This window comes from Symsagittifera roscoffensis, chromosome 7 (genome assembly GCF_963678635.1).
Source record: "Symsagittifera roscoffensis chromosome 7, txSymRosc1.1, whole genome shotgun sequence".
Classification (NCBI taxonomy): Eukaryota; Metazoa; Xenacoelomorpha; order Acoela; family Convolutidae; genus Symsagittifera; species Symsagittifera roscoffensis.
In genome coordinates this window covers 57,516,614-57,539,226 of record NC_087068.1, presented here as the reverse complement: position 1 = coordinate 57,539,226, position 22,613 = coordinate 57,516,614, and the positions used below count along the sequence as shown (strand labels likewise).

General features: G+C 34.6%; 3 protein-coding genes across 6 annotated transcripts; all 3 read left to right on the top strand.

Annotated features, from left to right (window-relative positions):
• The first annotated feature begins 874 nt into the window (after positions 1 to 874).
• LOC134852094 (protein CMSS1-like) lies at positions 875 to 1,717 on the top strand. The gene has a single exon (XM_063868372.1). The coding sequence runs from the start codon at positions 875 to 877 to the stop codon at positions 1,715 to 1,717; it is 843 nt and encodes a 280-aa protein (XP_063724442.1).
• Positions 1,718 to 4,560: 2,843 nt separating this feature from the next.
• LOC134851351 (uncharacterized) lies at positions 4,561 to 8,001 on the top strand. The gene is made up of 4 exons (XM_063867393.1): positions 4,561 to 5,403; positions 5,718 to 5,879; positions 6,994 to 7,233; positions 7,654 to 8,001. The coding sequence occupies exons 1-4, from the start codon at positions 4,566 to 4,568 to the stop codon at positions 7,941 to 7,943; spliced, it is 1,530 nt and encodes a 509-aa protein (XP_063723463.1). The 5' UTR covers positions 4,561 to 4,565; the 3' UTR covers positions 7,944 to 8,001.
• A 410-nt stretch (positions 8,002 to 8,411) lies between these two features.
• LOC134851046 (homocysteine S-methyltransferase YbgG-like) lies at positions 8,412 to 17,081 on the top strand. 4 transcript variants are annotated; one of them, XM_063866930.1, is made up of 7 exons: positions 8,412 to 8,593; positions 8,887 to 9,032; positions 9,376 to 9,524; positions 9,861 to 10,037; positions 13,746 to 13,946; positions 14,209 to 14,311; positions 16,650 to 17,081. In XM_063866930.1, the coding sequence occupies exons 2-7, from the start codon at positions 8,890 to 8,892 to the stop codon at positions 16,861 to 16,863; spliced, it is 987 nt and encodes a 328-aa protein (XP_063723000.1). In that variant the 5' UTR covers positions 8,412 to 8,593; positions 8,887 to 8,889; the 3' UTR covers positions 16,864 to 17,081. The 4 variants fall into 4 exon arrangements, with proteins under 4 accessions (XP_063723000.1, XP_063722999.1, XP_063722998.1 ...); XM_063866929.1 differs by having other exon boundaries at positions 8,414 to 8,593; positions 8,840 to 9,032; XM_063866928.1 differs by having other exon boundaries at positions 8,414 to 8,593; positions 8,816 to 9,032.
• Positions 17,082 to 22,613: the final 5,532 nt, after the last annotated feature.

Genomic DNA, 22,613 nt, shown 5'->3' with positions numbered 1-22,613 from the left:
TAATCGCAAGTGGTGCGAAGCTCCAATTAGCGTCTGTGTGTTCCTCTACATCACTCTCCACGGCCTTCAAAAGTTTTGTTGGAGTTTTCCATCTTTTCGAAAACTACCTTGCAAAAATTGAAATTAAGGTATCAATCGAATGAAATTGTTAGAAATTTCCCCTGCATTATCTTCTATGTCCTGGTTTCTGTAGAAAAAAGTTTGAAAAGGCCCAAGTTTTGAATGTTTTTGTAAACTTCACTTTTTTCGAAAACTACCTGCCAAATCTGAGATTGAGGGCGCAATAGATAAACAGTTGGTACGAATCTGCCCTGCTTAAACGGCTACGCCCTAATTTTTGTGGCAAGAAAGTTATGGCTTTTGAAAATAACCAATTTTTTGAAATTTTGAACAATTTTGGCAACTTTTTCACTTTGCTTGACAACTGCCCTGCTAAATCTGAGAGAAAGAGTTCAATCGACGAGGTGTTTTCTATGCATAAAAGAAAGTGGGGAGTGTCTTAATTTCTGTAGAAAGGCAAAATTGGGTTTAGAACTTCTTGACGAGGAGTCAGCTTTGGGCTTGCGAAATGTTTGACATTTTGACCCATTTTTTGGAATTCAGTTGAATTTCGCCAAAACATCTGTGCCAATTCTGATATGAAATGAATCGAACGGAGATGTTTCAATGATCTTTCTCGCCGAATCATTTTCTTCGTGAGGGAATGAAGGGAATTTTTCATGTTTTTTTTTGGGAAATGTTCAATTTTCAACATTTTTTCAACATTGTTTGGAAAATTTGTTTTTCTTCGGGTTCTTGATTTTTATTTCAGTACTTGACATTTTTGGTGACGTTAAGTAATAGTAATTTTCATTTGACTGAACTTTCAGTTATCATGGCAGATGGTTTAGAGGATAGTTTCGGCTTCGAGCCACAAATCGACTACTATGAAAACAATGAAGCGGACATCGAGTTTGTAATTGATGAGCAGCCTGTGAAAAAGGAAAAGACTCAACAGACAAGCAGCATGACCAAAAACGATGACGTCATTGAAAACACTGTTGAAGGTGTGAAGAAAAAGAAAAAGAAGAAAAAACATAATTTCAAACGGCGGAAAATTACCGAGGATGAATCAATAGTAAACTGCACCACTTTCGCCGATTCGAGAGATTTTCTCAAATTTCACGACACTTTTTTGGATCAACAGAAATTGTCGAGTATTGAACGCGAAGAGCTTGTTCTAAACCAGCAGACTCATTTTAAAAATGTTGCAAATCGTGAAAGTATTGAAAATATTTCACAATTCTTGGAAGTGGGTCTAAATTGGACACCAAAATTGCGACCGGCGAAAGCGAAAATGGCACAAGTGGTGATAGTATGTTCTGCTGCAATGCGATGTATTGAACTGATCAATGTGTTGAAAAAATCAAAGACGCACAGTTGTGCTCATATTTCGAAGATGTTTTCGTCACATATGAAGATTGACGACCAAGCCAAAGAATTGGAACGCCAAGAAGTTCATATTTGCGTTGGAACGCCAGCTAGGTTGTGTAAATTGGTGGAGGAAAAATATTTGATTTTGGAGATTTGTAAATTCTTTGTGGTTGATTTTAATTGGAGGAACTCTAAATTGAAGAGAATTGTTGATATACCTGAAACGAAAGCGGAACTTATGAAGTTTGTGAGTTTGTTTCGCAAAAACTTTGTGGAAACTAAAAATTCAATTGCCATATTTTGAAAAGTTTGTTTGCAATAAAAACGTTCTCCTTATTGTGTTTTAAAGAATTAAAGTACAAACTTTGAGCGAGACAGAAAAATGTTTTGAACTCGGAGGGTTGCTCTGCAATTAATACAAAATTCTGAGCCAATTTTTTTAAACTGTAATGAATTTGAAATCTTTTTCGGAACGAAATACAACACTTTTTTGTAAGTTGGCGTTCATGAGCAGTGAAAGAACCCAGTCACAACCCCCTCCCCCTCCTCGAAAAAGAAAAAAATTAGTTTTTCACGATTGAATATTATAGAGAAATAGACACGAGCAACTCAAGAGGATAGCTGACGGTTACAGGGCACTGACCTCAGTTTAATGACACGCGTAACATGTGAATAGATTTCACGCGTAACATGTGAATAGATTTATAGATGTGGAAACACAAATTAAAAAATGATTAAAAACTACCCAAAAACGATATCAGAAACTATGTTGAGGGACGTACATCGAAATTGTACGTTCGTTTTTTAAATGACCAAATTTCAATAAGTTCAATAGAATAACCAAAAACAATTCGTGCAGAGAATACGTCAGAATGTCCTCGTAGCCGTCTTTAATTAGTTAATTGTAACCCTCCTAATTTTTGTTCACAGCGGTTGTTGACTCATTTAACGGAACCGAGCCATAAACAGTTCGAAAACCACAGTCCATGTTCAAAAAATCGTGGCCTTACATTCAATGCTAGAAAATTAATATCAGAAGAAGAAATTTTTAAATCTGAGTTCAGTATATCAGTTTTATTTCGTTTTTATTTGCTTTATTCGGCTGCAAAGTTCTCGGCCATACTATATTTTTTGACTTAGAGGATTTCTAGTGTTCATGAGAATTTGTAGTGTTTTAAGGAGACTTGATTTTTTTTGAATTTTGAAGTTTTTCCCATAAAAACATTTTTTTGGCTCAACGTATGTCTGTTCCCGAATTGTCGGCTTTGTTACTAATTTTATTTATGCTTATTTTACATTAAATTGTCCTACTTTTTGGCATCTGCTCGAAAAGAATTTTTATTCAATACAAAATCAAGACAAATGTAAAAACATTTTTATTAGATCATTTGTTTTTCAGTTTTCATGCTTTTTTGTTCCTCTATGAATTTTTTTAAAAATGTGCAGGTAATTCACGTCCAAATTTCCGGATTTTTTGAATTTTTTTTTTTTTTTGAGAAGAAAGTTTTTTTTCGACTTGCCTGTTTATTTGCAAGTATTGAGAGTCATTCATTTTTCTATCGCAAGTAATGCGAAGCTCTGCTTCGTCTCTGTGTGCAAATTTGGTTTAATATTTGACCTACAGCATGCCTTTAATATTAAATTTAGAATTTAGTGACGCATCCTCGAAATGATCCCTTCTTCTTTTTTTAGTTAATTCTTAACAAAATCTTTATCAACTTAAAAAGATAATTTAGGATCAACGCAGAATCAAGGATCTTAACACGTTCGAGCGGATTTATAGGTAAACACGGATAGCCGGTTGTATTGCAAGTAGGACAGAACGTTCCGACCATATACATGAAACACTCCAAGAAAAGTTTTCTTTTCCTTAAAAATAGTGACGCTTCTAGTGCGTGATGAGATGAGAAAACTGTACGATCGCGTAGAAAGTTAGTGAATTAGTTTTAATCGGCAATATTTGTGTTCAAAAATGATTTACAATTTGAAATTATAAAAAAATGTAAAGAAATTTTTCTTACAATATATCATTTTTTTTAGAAAACCGTTTTTGCCAATAAAGCACTAAATTAAACGTCGAAAACTAGTTTTCTTGAAATTAAAATCAAGCCTCAAAGTCTTTTGAAATCGTTTGTTTTAGCCTCAAAGTCTTTTAAAATAGTTTTTTTTCCATATAACGAGCGTTATTCGGTATTAGACGCGTTACTCGCTCGAAATTAGACTAACCCTCATAAATTTCTAATCAGTTTTTCTCGACACCGGTATAATTTTTTTGAAATTTTCTAATCACGACTGAAATGACTCTAATATGAAATATCACTCGACCCATTACGATTGTTATTTCCTCTCCATTTTCAATGGTCGGAACAATAATTGTTCTGACTTTGGAAGGAAACGGAATATTTATGCTTGGTGTGGTTTTTTGTTCAGTCAATTTCGACTTCTTAATTAACCAACTTTTTAAAGATGCTTCACCTGTGATCATTTTTTGTAAAGTTATGCTCAATTTGGGACAATTAACGCGCGTTATATTGCGTTCTTATAACCCGTGTAAGAGGCTGGTTAATAAGATCCAAATTGAATTGAGGCAAGTCATTTGGTCGCATAATTTTGACAGAAGACGCTAATTACACCCTTCACTGCTACCATTAGCGTGTTTACTTTTTTTCGATTGTCAATTTTTCAAAAACAACTTTTGAATCGACCTTAAAGTGCAGTCAGAGCATTCAGGGCTTTGCCATGATATACGAGCAGTCTTGTTAGATTGTTCATGAGTATTGGAAGCACTGAATAAGCACAAAGTTAATTAAATAATCTAATACATATTCAAATATAAACTGTTAAAATTTAACAACTCATTTACAGCTCGTAGTTTTTCGCTGAATTTTCATTGAGCACTCTAATCCTGTTGTGTTGGTAGGGCAAAAGGGTACCAAAATGGCGCCTTCAGATAAAAATCACATAACTACTGTAAACGAATGACTTGCCAGGTACTGGCGAGCTCTAAATGTGCTACAGGTGATAGCAGTTCTGCAATACAAATAGTTTTTTTTGTAAAATTCCAGCTATTTGATGATTTCTTGGAGATCTTGAAACTCGCTTAGCAAAATCAAAAGGTGGCTTAATGTGGCGCTATATTTTTAGATTTGCAGATGTTACCACTATTTGAAGAAAGAGTTATTCTGGGAAATGCGAATGACGCTTGTGTTCCTTTCCTAACAATTCTGCGTCCTATCAATTTGATCGCGTTCGCTTTCAAAAATAATTGCTTCTTCTATAAAATCATACCGAGACGGGGCAATGAAACGGCCGTTCAAAAACTGACAACTTTGAAGCTACAAAAACACCAGAGTATAAGTTCCGCGTTTTGCTTTAACCCTCAACAGAATCAAATTTTGGCTATTTTGAATTCGAGTGAGATTGTATCTCTAAAAATTGACGACGAAAATGTACCTGTAAATGATTCGATTTCTGGAGTTTTCAAGTGCGGATCAGAAAAGATATTATCAATATTCTCAATCAATGATGAAGTTCTCGTAGTTGCAAAAAACGGAACCTGTTTTGTGCTTTCTAATCCGGATGTGAAATTCAGTACAACTAACGGTATCAAAGCTGAATTGAGTTCGGCGGCCATTTGCCAATGTTACAAAGGAGATCAGTTTATTTGTGCTTATTTAGTTGTCTCTTCCAATAAAGCGACTGAGGCAAACTTTTCAATTGTGAAAATAACTTCGTCATCCAAAATTGACAAATCTCAAGTAGTGGTTTCGAATATTTTGAAAAACGAACACATAATTGATCTTTGCATGCCTGAATTTTTCGACGAGAACGAATCGCAGGCGCATTTGAGACTTGTGATTGGTTTAAAAAGTGGCCAATCAAAAATGTTTGACGTAATGACGGGGCTTGAAGATGCTGAATTGTGTTTTCCTTTCAACGTGAAGGGTGTATTAAGCAAGGACAAATTCATTGGCTATCAGTCTTCAGATGGTGAATTTATGCAATTCGGGTCGAAAAAAGATTACAAATTCGCTAATAATAGCTGAACAATGTTGTTTTGTTTAAAAGCATTAGTATGTTTGTAAAGAGTATAGAAAACATTAGCTGTATTTTTTTTAAAACTGTTTGTAAAAATACTAAGAACTCAAAAATTGACCTTAACGATTGTTACATATTGAAATGAAATGAATACTTTTTTTCTGATTTTTGCTCAAGTCTTACAAATTGAAGTTGTTCTCGCTACCTACGAAAAGACAGGAAGTTGAACAGAATTTTGACCCGAATTATACCAATTGCCCCTTTAGGTGGTCAATTATTTGTGTGGTGTGAACCAATAAACCACGTGATGTGTACAATTGACTGCAAGGATCTCAAGTGCATGTCGTGTAGTGATTGTGTGATAGTTTCTGTTCAGAAGGAGGACAAGATCAAAATCTACTCCACTTCTCAATTCGCACCAGCAGCCAGTGATGATCATTTAAATCTTAAATATTCTCGATGAGTTGACAATATTGTAAACTTGAAGGTTCTAGTTAGTATGGAAAACATCAATTGCTAATCGGGAGGGAGACTTTTTCGATTTAACAAATAATCTTATAAAATCTGTGAGAAGTTGAGCTTTTTGCTTATGAAACAGAAATTACTGCTGAGCAGTTGCCTAGTTAGTGCAGTGGTATACTGCCTTATTGAGGGTCCAGGGTTTGAGTCCCGGTCGATCGATCCTTTTTTCGCTGTTTTTTAAGGTTTTCATTTTTTCGGCTTATTGGTCTTCGTCTCAGTACTGCCGGCTTAGTTGCCGTTCAGACTAAAAAATCAATATAATATCTAATTCGATTGATAAAATTGTGTGGCGATGATTTTTCGGCTTTTCTGGTTTTCGGCCAATATGTTTGTTATTTATCGCAAGTTTTGCTAAGCTCCGCTTCGGCTCTGTGGGGACCATCATTCGGTAAGATTCTAAGCAAAAAGTGTACTCCATTTTTCCACATGCCAGCTATTTGAATTCGTATACTGCATATGTGAGTGTTTTCAAGTAATTGTAAACCCATTTGACAGAAAATAATTTAAGAAAATTTGAAAAGGAGAAATTACTGCTGAGCAGTTGCCTAGTTAGTGCAGTGGTATACTGCCTTATTGAGGGTCCAGGGTTTGAGTCCCGGTCGATCGATCCTTTTTTCGCTGTTTTTTAAGGTTTTCATTTTTTCGGCTTATTGGTCTTCGTCTCAGTACTGCCGGCTTAGTTGCCGTTCAGACTAAAAAATCAATATAATCAATATAATATCTAATTCGATTGATAAAATTGTGTGGCGATGATTTTTCGGCTTTTCTGGTTTTCGGCCAATATGTTTGTTATTTATCACAAGTTTTGCTAAGCTCCGCTTCGGCTCTGTGGGGACCATCATTCGGTAAGATTCTAAGCAAAAAGTGTACTCCATTTTTCCACATGCCAGCTATTTGAATTCGTATACTGCATATGTGAGTGTTTTCAAGTAATTGTAAACCCATTTGACAGAAAATAATTTAAGAAAATTTGAAAAGGAAAAATTTAAGAATAGTTTAAATTTTCATCGCTGCAATCAGGCACAACTGTATTTGACATCATCCCCTCGACGCTCCAAACAACATCAAAATCTCCTACTGATGAATTAATTGATAAGAATGAAGATCACCGCTACTTCTCCGACTTGTGTGAAATTCTGCAAGGAGCGAAAAAGTATGAAGAAAGTGTGTGGAATGCATACGAGCAAAAGATACTAATTGTGATTTTGAGAAGCTTCGATGTCGACCAAGTTCGACTTGTGTTCCGATTGTGTGTTGCGGGTTAGGCCTTAGGATACAATACTAGGTCCCTAATAAAACGAGCCGAAGATTCTGATAAAAATTATTGACAAAGACACGGAAAGTTCGCAAATGTTTCGGTTCTTAACTGGTGCCAATATTTTCTTTATTTCAAAATGGTGCCAATATTTTCTTTATTTCAAAATGGTGCCAATATTTTCTTTATTTTTCTAGCACCGAAGGCAAACGGAAAAGTTAAAACATTTAAGAATATAAGTTCCATTTGTTAAAAGACGTTTCTGAATAGAAAGAAATTATCTAGTCTATTTGTTCATTTTTGACTTTTCGGAAAAGCTGCGGCTGTTTTAAAAACAGATTTAGGCTACAGTTTTCTAGACCATAAGTGCCTAGGATTTTTTCTAATTTAACAAAGGGGCCTACTATTGTACTCAATTGCCACAGGTTACTACAGTGAGAATAATCAACTGAGAGCGTTCGTTTTGAGTGTCTGTGACATGCTTCTTGTGGCTCAAAGAGACGTCATTATAGAACTGCTGGCCCTGCCGAATGAATCACAATTCAGACAGGATTTCGACCTCATTTGCAGACAGGTGACGGACGATTTGAACAAGTACGAGGCTATTTCGGAGTGTTGCAATACTTACGAGACACTGTCAGCGATACAGAAGACGAAGGAAAAGAACCAGAAAAGAGATGGATCTGGGTTCTATATAACTTATATTTCGATATAAATTGTGTTATGGAACCTGAATGAGTTTCCGATATGTCAGAATAATATGTTTCTATCTGGCTCAGTCAAAACGTAGGCAACTACAGCTAATAAGAATGGATAATCGGTCATTAATGGATCGGAGTCGTGGTTTGTTTTGACTCCATGGCTAAAGCAATTTTTTCCAAACCAGGAAAAAGGTTTCATATAGCTGCAAAATCTGCCCGCGAAACAACTGTTCAGGGTGCTAATTTTCAAGTGAACTCAGATTTGCACTATGGTTTTCCTAATATATCTTTTTTTTCACATCGAATCTTAGAGATAATTTACCAGGTGGGAACAAGAAAGAGCGAGAAAGTTCCCGCGCTTACTAGAGGATCACAAAAAGTTCATTTTTACTAGCCAAGATCTTGAGTAAAATTGTAAAACCGTAGGCCCCTTTGACATTTTCTTTTGAAAAATAAAATAGTCTAAAAGGGATGTCAACAGAGATTTGCTGTATTGAGCCGATTGTTTAGAACGTCTAATAATCTTTCTCATGTATAAATGGCCTCAATTGTAAACTGCTTTTTTCAGATGAATTGTACACCAAGTACGACTATTATGGTTTGATTTTTTGATATTTGTCTTTTATTCTGAAGAAGTGTAGAGTGCGCGTGGACGAGGGTTCAAGTATGATAGTTGACTGCCTAAAATATTAATTGGAAGGGATTGAAACATTTTGGTTCTTAAGATCTTTGGAAACACTTTTGAAATTAGCTTACTTGCGTATTTGAGCTTTTCATTTCAATATTTTCCTAAGGATCCAGGGGACCCATTTTTCAGTCTTTTTTTTCCTTTTGGACCCGATATGTGCATTTCAGACCCTGAAATGCATATATCTGTGGTTCCCAGGCCTTCTCTTATCATTTTAACCAGAAAAAAGTCAGTTACCCAACTATCACATTTATTGAACCTGGACGAAGAAGATGGACGAGATAGAGTTGTTCGATGGGAGTGTGGGAATGTACACCCGATCTCTCCTCACTGAGGAGGAGAAAGAGAGAGAGGATCCTCTTTGGGGCAGTGGACTCATAGTGACCAGACCAGACATAGTGCAACAGATGCACAGGCACAGTTGACACGCTTCAAAATTAACTAGATCAAGTCCAACTCAAGTGACATTTTTGCATAAATTAATCAATATATTTGCTGATTTTTGCCATAAAGTGCAATTGCCTCTCTTGTTGTCACCGTCAAATACAGTTGATAAAACTCCTAGGCCGAAAAAACCAACTAACTAAGCTACCGTTTAATTTACCAATTTACCATGAGTTAAAATGTATTGCGGATACTTATTTAGGTTTTTAGAAGCTGCAATTTTGATTGATGAACTGTTTGAAGTTTAATTATTTAAAAGTATGACTAGCGTACAGTTAGTTATATTAAGTCTAATTTGTCAACTCGGCCTACAGGGAATATGTGTCAGCTGGGTCGACATTCATTACCACCTGTACATACCAGACTTCACTGGATCTGTACTGCTCAGAGTTCAACATCACCAGAGAAGAAGCACAGCAGAAACTGGCCAATTCTGTTAACTTAGCTCGAACATGCTTAAACAGTAAGGAACTTTATTATAATATGGGCGAGGTATTTTTGACTGTTTCGAGTGTTGTTGTTTCGAACACCCCCTTTTGGGTGTTTTTGTTCGAGGATGGGACAAAATTATGGCAGAGAAGTTTTGTAGGGTCAGATGAATTGGTACCAAATTGGAAAGGTCTCATGGACTTTTTTTGCTTCGGGAATGTTATCAAATCAAGAAGTTGACTTTTTACTTGAAAGGTTTATTCGTTTGTTACATAATGTGGTACCAAATTAAAGCCGTGAAAGCTTTATGACCAGTAACCAAGTGATATCTTGCTCAAATTACTTTAGGGGAACTTGATCCACTTTTTAGGCAATGGTGAACAGGGCGATAAAAAGAGGTTCAAAGTGGCGGCCAGTATTGGCTCTTTCGGAGCCCATCTCTGCAACATGTCTGAGTATAACGGATCCTTTGCTGCAAACTTTTCGGAGGAGCAGATGGCGAGTTGGCACAAGGAGCTCGTCTCTGCTTTCCAACTAACTAAACCAGGTAAGTTGTGACAATATCAAATTGAAAAAAAAAGTGCATGGACTTACATGGACTTTTTTGCTTCGTGACTTTTGTCAAATCGAAAAATGGACTTTTTGCTTGAAAGGTTTAGTCGGTTTATGTTACATAGCCCAACACTTCGTATGACGAAATTTTTTAATGATCAAACGTCTATCCAAGTATTTTAATCACCATTATCATCATCATTACGCTTGCGATTAGTCATCAAAATTGCTTTACATCAGTTTTGGTTGTTTACTGGTGACAGATTTATTCAATTCTGTTCTGGAAGGTTTTTCAAATCGTATCCTGGTTTGAAAAAGGTGTAGTATAGAGACCTTCAGTGGATTTATGTATACTACTCAAATTCGCAAATCCGATGACTTAAGCGGCTATAATTTGTATTTAAGATTTTCCAGTCGATCTACTTTTTATTTTATTGCCATCAAATACCTTCATTTGTCTTCGGATGGACCACTGTTTTTAAATTACATCATTTTTTTTTCTATTCGAAACCTTAAGCGGCCTTCGTTGCTCAATGCAGCTTTCACATAAGTACAACAGAAATAAGATAAGTAAACTGATATGACTTAAAAGTATAATATGTCTCGGAAAACCTCAAGCGGCCATTCACATGGCTTAGTCAGAAAACTTATGTTGAAAAACGCTCTTTTCTGTCTGTGCCAGAATATATTCAAAGTGCTCCTGAAATCTCTGGCCAGCTGCACTCTGGTCGGGTATGCAAACATCAGATGAAATGTCCTCTCTGTGCCTAAACCTCCTTGTTTTACCGAATAGGATGTTGTTGGCTTCAGTAAGACCTTATCAGACTTTATCAGAGCACAATGTGGCGATCGTACCATCAAGACAGTATTTGGTAAGAATATACCATTCGCTAGTGAGGAAACAAATACGCAAGATTTATTGATCGAGTCATCATCCGAATTCCGTTTGAAAGTCTTTCGACGCTTAAGTGCAAATTAGTCGAATATTTGCTACCTTTTCTAATTATCACTTGATACTACTATCATTTTAGCAGAGATTTTCTTGTAAATCAAAAGGACAGGTTTTTAAACTCTAATTATCACTTGATACTACTATCATTTTAGCAGAGATTTTCTTGTAAATCAAAAGGACAGGTTTTGAAAAAGGTGTAGTAAAGAGGCTTTCAGTGGATTTATGTATACTACTCAAATTCGCAAATCCGATGACTTAAGCGGCTATAATTTGTATTTAAGATTTTCCAGTCGATCTACTTTTTATTTTATTGCCATCAAATTCCTTCATTTGTCTTCGGATGGACCACTGTTTTTAAATTACATCATTTTTTTCTATTCGAAACCTTAAGCGGCCTTCGTTGCTCAATGCAGCTTTCACATAAGTACAACAGAAATAAGATAAGTAAACTGATATGACTTAAAAGTATAATATGTCTCTGAAAACCTCAAGCGGCCATTCACATGGCTTAGTCAGAAAACTTATGTTGAAAAACGCTCTTTTCTGTCTGTGCCAGAATATATTCAAAGTGCTCTTGAAATCTCTGGCCAGCTGTTCAATGCACTCTGGTCGGGTATGCAAAACATCAGATGAAATGTCCTCTCTGTGCCTAAACCTCCTTGTTTTACCGAATAGGATGTTGTTGGCTTCAGTAAGACCTTATCAGACTTTATCAGAAGACAATGTGGCGATCGTACCACCAAGACAGTATTTGGTAAGAATATACCATTCGCTAGTGAGGAAACGAATACGCAAGATTTATTGATCGAGTCATCATCCGAATTCCGTTTGAAAGTCTTTTGACGCTTAAGTGCAAATTAGTCGAATATTTGCTACCTTTTCTAATTATCACTTGATACTACTATCATTTCAGCAGAGATTTTCTTGTAAATCAAAAGGACAGGTTTTTAAACTCTATAAAAGTAGTTTGAACAAATTGTTTCTAAGACTACTTTCAAGTTTTGTTTCTGAGGCTTCATTTTTCAAACTATTCAGCAATTTATTCCAAAATTTGGAACGGCTAAATGAAAATGACTTTCCGTACTATTTTCTGCAATAGTATAGTTTGCCATCAATTTAAGCTGGTTTAAGTCAATCGTTCTGGAATTGTTTTTGTTTGCTTGATTTTAGAAACCAGGTAAGGTGGCACTTTATCTGGCGGGTAATTAATTTCTGCACACATTCGTATTCAATTTAAAATGTGTTCTCTCGCCGACTGAACGCCAGTACAAATCATGAAGGAAAATTAAACTCTTATTGTGTCTCGCAATTTAGAAAAGAAAATGACTGGCAATGTTTTGGACATGTGGTTTTTTGATAAAACAAGCGTGCAAATTTGCTTATATTCTAATGCAATAATCATTTCTTTTCAAAATGAAATTTCTAGAAGGCATATATCTATTCTCGAAATTCAAAAGAAAACCTCATACTATCAACTTTCTTTATTGATTGTAACATCATTTTGCAGACATGTTCATCTGAAAGTTTATGAGGAGGTTTGTGTCCTGCGTCACTCCCAATAAATATAGAATTGCTGGATATATGAATAGGTTTCTTCAATTATGAGATTTAGTAGGTTTGCCGGCAACTTCCGACAACTGCCTTGTGCCATGGGTTCGGTTTGTTTTTAGATTGATTTTGAGACCCAAAATTTTGAACCAGTTCACTAATTTTATATGGTCGTTCTGTTCTCAGGTTTTCTGTCTGATTTGTTTCGGCAACATAGAGCAACGAATCGTCAGCATACAGCTGATAAACAAAATTTGTATTTGTTGTCAACGTTTTCGTGGTGTCAAATTTATATAGAAAAATGCGAAGTGCCCTGACGTATTCTGCTGTTTAGTTGTTTGCGATGAGTAGGAGTCGTTTATTTTGAGGCTTTCTGATTTTCTGTCGGATGCCTTGTGATGATATTTTTGCGCTGTATCGCAAGTGTTCTGAAGCCCCGCTTCGCCTCTAATTTTTATTCAAGGGGTAGCGTCCGCTTTTTAACCGCCGAAGATTTAAAATAATTACGAAGTAGAAAGATCGAAATTTAGTTATTAGTTTTGAGCAGGTTCCGACATGAGGCTACCGAAGCTTTCTATATTGTTGAGAAATTTACAAAAAACATGCAATTTGTTTTTTTTTAAATGATAATCAGGTGCTGTGTAAGTTATAATGGTGATTTTTTGAATAATTTTACTTGCAGTTTTTGGGATCTGATTTAGATTAAAGTAGCCTAAATATGACAGGAACATGTCTTCAATCGAATTGGGATAATTTAGTAGGTGATTTTGTAAATTATTCAGGCCATGGTTGAAAGTTACTCTCAAGCAAGTATTCGGACAACTTATTTTCCACACGACTTCAGTGTCACAACTCTAAGAAGGGAATAGTATGCTTTTCTACTCAGCTCCTATGAGCGTTATCTGCTGAAGTATTGGAAAATGCGTAAAGAAAGAATGATCTGGCCTTTTGTTCCTCATTGAAGTGGCCGGAACAAAAATGATTCACGCTTTTTCCCTAAATGATTTTTGAATGGCAGTTACTGCTTTTTAGAGACTTATCGGATAGTCTTCTTTTATTGCTCGAAATAGTGTTGAAAAAATTGCTCATCTTAGTGACGTCAATTTGCAAAAAAGTCAAAAAGAAAAACAGGTAAACTGTTTTTCAATTCAAAATAAGTTCAAATAAAAGTTGTGGTGGTTTCTAAGTTGTGTTGTGTTTGAGATGTGATTGGATTCGAAACTATCCCAGTGATTAAAGAGATGAATGCCATCATGTGTATGATGCGAGACTGTTTCCCCTCCCAGAAGTTCTACCTCTCCTTCCAGTGCAGCTCCCCCTCCACCCTAGGCAGTGGGCAATCATTCCAACTTGCCATCCAGCAACTACTTACATTCAAAGCAAACAATAATTTGGTCGCTATAGGTGAGTCATTCTTGTGTCTAATCGGAATATTACGTTTATTTTTATTGTTGAGCATTCAGCGGCCTAATCTGATCAGCTTAAGACACTTCAAGTTTAACCAAACAGCCAGATACTAGGTGACATAAACATCCTGAACTTCCACGCGCCAGATATGAACAGCAATTGTGGGGTGTAACCATTAATTTTGCGATGTTTGTGTTACGAAAAATAGCCGATTGTCGTTTTAAAGCTTTGTTTTCTGATGGGTGTTTGTTCTGTTCAGGTATCAACTGTAGTGCTGTGCAGCACACCACTGGGCTGTTGGAGAGTGCGAGAGATGCAATATCACAGCTGGCTCTTCCTGTCCTCATAATGCCTAACTTGAAGTAATGTTTCATCTCTAATTAACAAAGAGAGCCAGTTCATTTTTTTCTATCTTAGTTTCCAGAAAAGCGCGCTGGATTTTCTTGAATTTGATGTCCAGTTTATACTTATTTCACTAGCGTCAGCTTAGCTTATTATTAAGAACGTTCTTTTTTTCTAATCTAAGTCGCAAATATTGGTACCAACTTTGGGGAACCTTTGCAAGGTTTTGATAACATGTGCTTTTAAATTCCTTTAGTAATAAATTACAACTGTTCATGCATGTTTATTTCATCAAATGAACCGAAAAAACTTATTGTTTTAAACGACAACAATACTCAAAACTCGATTTCAGAAATTTTCTACCTCAATATATCTCGCAGTTTTTTGAAATGCATTATTTATTCATAATGTGGCTCTAACCTTTGGGAATTGTTGCATGCAGTTAGAGTGGATGCCTTCAGTTTGTTATATTCCAAATTTTTACTTGTAAAATTGTGTCTATTTGTATTTGGTGCTACTTTTGCTAAATGGCATTGGAAATTTATTAGCATATGTAGCTGCTTTTTGTAAATTTTCGCTAATTCGAGGCTTATTTCTATTTTTTTTCTTATTGCACTTTCTAGAGCTGCTTTTTGTCGTGTTCTCGCTAGTCTTTGCGAAGCGAAGCTTTGCTGCTCTGTAATATTTGATTTATCTTAGGAATTTTCTATACCAACAAAATTACTGCAGTGTAAATTTTCCTTAAAATTAGGCCGCATTTGGTCTGTTAATTATATCTGTGCATCAATAGTGGCGAATTTTGAAGTTAGCAAACAATTTTCATCAAAATATTTGGCGTATGTATATGTTTTTGGCAAAATTTTTACTGCAGCTATTTGGAAGATAGCTATGGTGATAATAATTATTGTTCAATTAAAATTCTTACTGGCGCATCAGGAAAAATTCTGCATTTTAGAGACTTGGAAAGAAACGATAGCTTGATTAATTAGGTTGGACATGGGTGCAAGGAAATAGCTGCTAATTTAATCAAGACCTGAATGTTTCGGTTCTATATCATTCCTCTCGAAAAAACTTAACAACTTAAAAATTTTTAGCGAAATATCAGAGGCTCACCTTAAATTTTGTTCGGTTTAAGGTTTTGTTAGTGAAATACAATCACTGAATTTTTAACCTAAGTCAACCGTTCCCGTTCTAGAGAAAAGTTCTTGGAATTTTGGATTTCATATTTTTTCATTCTTTGTTTTGTTTTCTTAAATCAGTGCAGTCGGAATATTCTGTGCTAGTTGCAAAGCAACCGGCTGTCTTTATTTCGTTATAAAGTGGTGTATCACTAAAACAGCTGAAATTGATCTCAAAATGTTTTTTCTTTTAAACATATTTTGTGTTGCTCAATTTTGTCTTTTTATGTTGAGGCGGGTCATTAAGTTTTATGAGAGGATGATACATATGCTTTTGTTTCAGGGTGGAAAACATCGATCCCTCTCTGATTTCATGTACACAATTTTAGCACTATTTCAGTTCCTACTTTAAAACGCTATATCGCTGAGTCATATTTTGAATAAAGAAAATCTCATTAATTAAAATTGCTGCTCTTGTTACATGCGCGGAGCGTAATGTCATATTACGGTATACACTTTTTTCCAACCTAAGTCGCAAATGAGTATTTGTTGGCATTTTTACATCTGGGTTACTTCTACTGCAAAGCATTATATATTTGGATCTGGTTTGGGTATATGGGGTTTGGTTTTTGTTTTTATTGTTAAGAGATGTTTCGAAAAATTTTTGACCTTTCTCAAAACTTGAGTTTTTCTCGATAAATAATTTAACCGATTTTCAAAAGTTGGTGTTAATGGAAATACCGGCTGTCTGCATGTTCCGCTAGTCTACTTTTACTACACCCGACATTCTATGACCTTCTTGCAATCAAAATTTCATTGCCGGAATATTTGACCCTTTTTTCTATCATTTTCGTGTGTCATTTTGAATAAAAAACAAGTGTTTAAGGAATCCCTATGGATAATCTGTTGCGCCCTAATTTGTTTAGAAAAAGAGTTATGGCCTTAGAAAATGTCCAAATTTTGACCGTTTTTTTTGAAATTTTTTCCTTTTGAAAACTACCCTTACAAATCTGAGGTACTTTTTGAAAGATTTGAGATTAAAGGTTTAATCGAAAGAGCATGTGCTAGAAAATTTCCTGCATAGCGGCTACGTATAATTTTTGTAAAAAAAGATGTTGAATTTCTGTCAAAGTGAATTGAAGGATTTTTTTTTCAATGTAAGCAGAAGAAATGTAGACAAATTTCAACATATACCATCAAAAATTCAAAAAAAGTAAATAAAATTTTGATTTTTCAATAGATTTGGCGGGTTCGCGGCCGAGGAGTTTGAACAGCTGAGGAAGGACTTCTTCGACTGCATTGAGTCGCAGTGTGTCCAGTGGCATGCTCTCGGTGTGAGATGGTTTGGGCTGTGTTGCAGAACAGAACCACCAGATATATCCAAGTTGAAACTCATCATCACAAGCAAACTAGGAAACTCGTGTAGCTCACAAGCCAACAAAAACTCAATTTAATTCATGAAGATTTTAACTTATTTTCATCCATAAATTAATTTATAGTGAAAAATTATTACGTCCTGAAATGGCTGATTATTTAGTTTAAATTAAGGCAGTTCGAAAACTGGTTCTTCAGTTGATTTTTATGATAACTATTGGCCTTTGAGTTTATTCAGTTAATGTCAAATCTTTAACGATTTAATCAGAATCTTGGATTTGTTTGATATCATTTTCGTTATGCCTATATAAATTTTTTGTCGAGCGATAAATTGCATTATTCGCTTATTTTGAAAGAATAGTGTTATCAGTCAGTAAAAATACTTGCCGCTTCGCGCCGAAAACGTAGAGACATGTTTTAAGGGTAGACATTATTGATAATATGTTTGTTTGGATCAGTTGACGCCAAAGGCTGCTAGCGATTGTTTTTTTTCAGTTTAAATTATTTTCGTAAACTAGCTAACGAAAATGGTCTCAACATCGATATTTTAGCAAAATTATCCTTCAAAAAGTTGACATTAACTAATAATTTTAATTTTATAACCAAGAATTTAATTTATTGCACTTATTTTATAATTTAATTTATTGATTTTTTACTTTTTTTTTAGTTAATTTGGCTATAAATAGTATCGAATGTTTTGAAATCCGTAAAACTTCCTAATTGAAAGTTGAATTAAAATCTCAAAAAATCAATCATAGTAATATGGAGTTTCCGACCACTACTTGTGCTGTTAAACATGAATTTCAAAGTTTTCCAAATGTAAATTTTCGTAGACTTGCGTTTGTAAAACGTTTTATAAGTTGTGTGCTCCATTTTACCATATAAATAACCAGATGAGCAAAATAATTTCTGATATGTCATTAATATCGGTCGCGATGGTTTTTTTTCGGATGAATTTGTTCGCGATTTGACATGTGATTTTTATAATTCCCTTTGCCAAAAGTTCGAAGGACCAAAACTACAACAAGGGCGCCAAGGACCTAAAAATGTACATTCTAATTTTGAACGTAGGTCTCCAGCGAAATAAAAAAAAACTGATAATCCTCTTTTCTCTAAATGGGATTGCTCAAATAAAACATTGCCAATCAACAATAATTTTTGGAATTTAATGGAGTTTGAAAGTACTGAACGTAGTGAATTCTCTTATATAATTCTTGATGATTTTTTTCAGGAAAAAGTCTTAAAATGTGCATAAATTTTTTTAATAACTACAGATGTCCATTCATACATATTGATGGCACTATGAATGCACTTAGGTATATCTGCAATTGTTGAATTCAACTGAAACTCATCTGCTGAAAGTGACGTAAATACCAACTAAGTATTTACTTTCCAACTAAGAACGTGGAAATGGCGTAAAAACACGTGAACGATTTTGTAGTTTCGAAAGTGGAATTCAATTCTTAGATTTTATCCGGAATAAAAACCTTACCTGTCAATCCAGTTTTCTCAAGTTGGGTTAATGATATCAAAAAAGCACCAGGCATTAATTGTTCTAGAAATTTGAAAGAGCTGAAAGGCCATCTATTATTTTGAAAGTGGAAAATTGAGATTTTTTCAACAAAGAGTGTTTTTTTCCTATTTACTTGCGTTCATTACTCTTTTCAAAATTTTATTGTTCAAGTTCTTAAAAGTTGTTCTTCTTTGGTTTCCTTTTTGTTGGCGTTGTTAAGTATTCTTGGTATCTCATCATTTTTAGAAATTGTGAGTTTAATGAATTAGTTAGAACCTTCTTGTTTTCCAACCTAACTCGCAAATAAAAGTGCTCATTTGGTGGCATTTTTGCTATAAACACAATCTATAGCCTTAGAAAGTTCATGGCATCTGTTGTTTGTTTTATTCGTGGCTACTGTTTGCTGATTGCTAAGTGTCTGTGGTCGAGAGGTTAGTGCGTGAGATTCTCAATCTGGAATTTTTTAAAACTAATTCTAGGGTTATTTCTACTTTTTTTGTTTAATTTTATAGAGCTGCTTTTTCGCCAAGTTCTCGAAGTGTATGCGAAACACAGCTTCGCCTCTGTGTCAATATCTGTGATATTGAACATTTTGATGCCATGTATCGACATTTTCCGACCCTTGCAGACACGACAAGCTTGCGATAGAATGAATGAAACCACCTTACTTAACTGAATTCCATTGTCCATGTGTTTGATTTGTTGAGTTATTTCGTCGGATTTTTGTTTAATTATATTAAGCAAGAAATTTACCTTACAAAGTCAAGTTTCTCATCATTGATTTGTTTTTTTTTCGTCAACTATATATAAAAGCTCCAGGCATTAATTGTTGTAGAGATTTGAAAGAGCTGTGGGAATAAAAACTTCTATTTATATCAAGGCTTATTCCGTGTAATTTTTTTGTGTGATTTTCATCAGATTTTGGAGTGACTGCTTTAAAAGTAATCAGAAATTTTTAAACAGCCAGTTTCTTTAATTAGTTGTTTGCATAGGCAAGCATTGTGTGGTAGTTCTAGTCTGTTTTTTTTCAGTCAAATCGAATAAAAAACGCCAGTTTTGAAGCACTATTTGCAGTTTAAAAGAAAGCTTTTTTCGTTTTACTTTTGGATGGTGGTTCAATTTTCTAAGCGCCCGGAAATTCAGATGTCTGTAGTTTAGATTTTGTTAAATATTGGAAAATATATTCACTTTTACAATCAAAATTTGTTTTTCATTCTTTCTTTAAAAAACCTTTTTTTTGCAAACCTTGTTTCGCGGAATTGTTGGCAGTGATTGATTTTATACCCTTCGAAAAAAAAATTAAAAATAACCTTTTGAATAGATTTTTGTGCAATTTTTCTTGCAATGTTTTCAATGTTTTTACCGTTTTTGATTATCACGAGAGCATCCGTTTTTTAATGTAACCAGTGTGTTTACAAAGTTTATTTTCATGGCGCATTAGACTACAAGAGTTAAAAACAATAAAAACTTTATTTGTTAGACAATGCGTACTTTTAGCATTTTGTTATGGTTTTTGCGTCTAGCTGCTTTTTCTTCAAAAGTTTTCATTACTACTTACTCCATTTTTAATACACATTCACCTACAAACTCTTTTAGTTTAATTATTGTAAAACTGACCAGTGTTCTTAGTCAGATCAATAATCGAAAACAAAAAATGAAGCTGATCTCCAACAAGCCCTAAATTTCTATTATTCCTATAGATCTATTAAAACCTAAACATAAAAATAGGTTTACGATCAATACTAGGCTCAGGAATTGCACCAACCTATCCTGCCAAAAAAAGATAGCGTGGCTATAAATACTTTGTACATTATCCAAAAGTACTCCCTTAGAAATTCAGACCAAAACATCTCAAGCATTTATTAAGAAAAAACCTCTATTCATCAATATTCTTTTAGTTACCAGATTTTCTTACCAGACGCAAAAAGATAACAAAAAGCCAAAAAATGCTGAGTACGCATTCGGACATAATTTACCAATCAACAACAAACATTTACTGCAAAAACCCTCTATGTATCAATATCCTTTTGATTACCAGACTTTTTGGGGCTATTTTTCCCTTACCCTCCACCTCACACAAGCATCAGTCTTATAGTTAAATGAGTAGTTATGCGAGGTTAGTTTTCATGGCCTAATTAGACCGAATGTAAATTTTCATAACAATCAGACAATCTGGACAGAATTTTTATTTGTAAAATTTTACAGGTGAGGAGAGGGGAGGGAAGGAAAAAGATACCTTTTGGGTAACCCTCTTGAATAACTTTTCACTTGAAACAATTTAAAGTTGAAAGAAAAAACTAGGAGAAAAACATTTTTGTCAGATCTTTTTGGTCTCTTTTTCTTGTTAAACCCCTGCCCCACTTGCAAATTGTTTGTAGTAATTTTTTTTGTTTACAGTGTCAAATTGTTACATAAATAGGCAAACTGACTAATTAGCCCAGGATGCATATGTCTTTGTCATACTTAACCTCGTAAAACCATTTAAAACGCAATACAATTCATTTTTCGCTTTTCCCCTTGTTTATACTGGCAAGTTTTAGTAAGCGTAGTGTAATAAAAACTGCTTTTCTTTTTTTCCTGAGCTAGGTCGCAAATATTGATGCCATTTTGATGGCTTCTTTACGGCTTTTTGATAGCATGTGCTTTGAAATAAACACAGTTAACACAATAAGTTAGCACAATTGCAATTTTAATTTATCAAATGAACCAATATAAGCTCTTTGTTCAAACAACAACAATAATTAAAACTAGATTTCAGATATTTTGTAATTCAATATATCTCGCCATTTTTCGAAATGGATAATTTTTACAAAATTTGGCCTTTTGCTTTTCAATTTTTGCCTGCAAAAGTTAGCGTGGAGGATTAGTTGTTTTTGGTGCCACTTATGCTGCATCGCATCAGCGATTTTTCAGCAATAGTAGCATTTTTTTGTGACTAGTGTTTGCCGGTTGCTAAGCGTTTGTGGCCGAGAGGGCAGCTTCGCGTCTGTTGTGATTTTCAGTTTTGAAAAACTATTTTCATGTAGCTATAAAGTAATGAAGTTTGACTGTTGCGAACAACTTGACTGTTGCGAACTTTTTGTTTTTGATACCTTAAAATGTAACATCACGCTTGCTTTTCTTTTCCACCTCCCCCAACTTTCATTTTTTCCATTTTTGTTTTCAATTTAGTTTGTTCATCATGAAAAATTTGTTTACCTTATGAATACTTAAAACTAGTTTTTCAAACTGAAATTCAAATGGGGGGGGGGTTGTGGAAAAGAGCTCATTACGCAGTCAGCCATAATAACATGTAAAATAACTAAGCAAATGGGAAGTTTGAAATGTGGCGCGAAAGTGTTAGGAGCCAATTGATGTTATTGTGAGGGGGCGGAAAAATGGTTGAAGTTTTTTTTTACAGTTTAGAGCATTAAATGCGTTAGTCTTCCTTCTTTTCCCAATTTGGGCTCTTTTTCCTCCCCCTGACACAAGCATCAGTTTTATGATCAAACTAGTGGTTTTAAAACGTTGATTATGAAGACCAAATAAGTTTATCATTGCCTAATTAGTCTTCATGTCAATTGTCATGACAATCAGACAAAATGAACAGTACTTTTAATTATAAAAATTACGGGTGGGGGAGTAGTATAGCTAATTTACACTGGGATCGGGGGGGTGATCCCTACAGGGATCATTGGGTATTGAGATCCCAACGTAAATTTTTGAGATCCCATGTAAAAGTACTGATCCCATGTAAAATTTGTTATGATCCCAAATAATGATCCCACAAGTTTGATCCCAATGTATAATTTTTTAAACCAATGATCCTGAATGTAAATTTTTGTTAGGTTGATAGCTAAATCGTCCAAATGCCCAGACGGTGTATTTCGTTCTTTTTGTTCATGCACCAAATTGGAGTGGTATATAAAGTGGTTATAGCTATTAGTTTCATGCATGGTATATGAAAGACGCTTGATTTCTGCACCGAATATGCTTGGAATATATGTATAGAATCAGCTTGAAATTTTTATGTATTACTATAGACTGGTTTCTGTAAACGTCTATGTCAAGTACTTTCAGGAAGAAACTGTTGAAGAATTAAACTGAAAACATACGTTTCAAGGTTAAATTGAATTTTGTAAACTTTTGGTTAAAATATAACACCAATTCTAACACGCACACTGGTACACATTAAAACATAAAACATGTCTCAAAGTCAATATTAGATAAGAAGCGTTTGCAGCGAAATTACTTCTGGCTTGGCCATTGAATGTAAACGCTGTTACTGTTTACTGCACAATATTTTACACACTATCACATTAACAAATAATTTTTTCT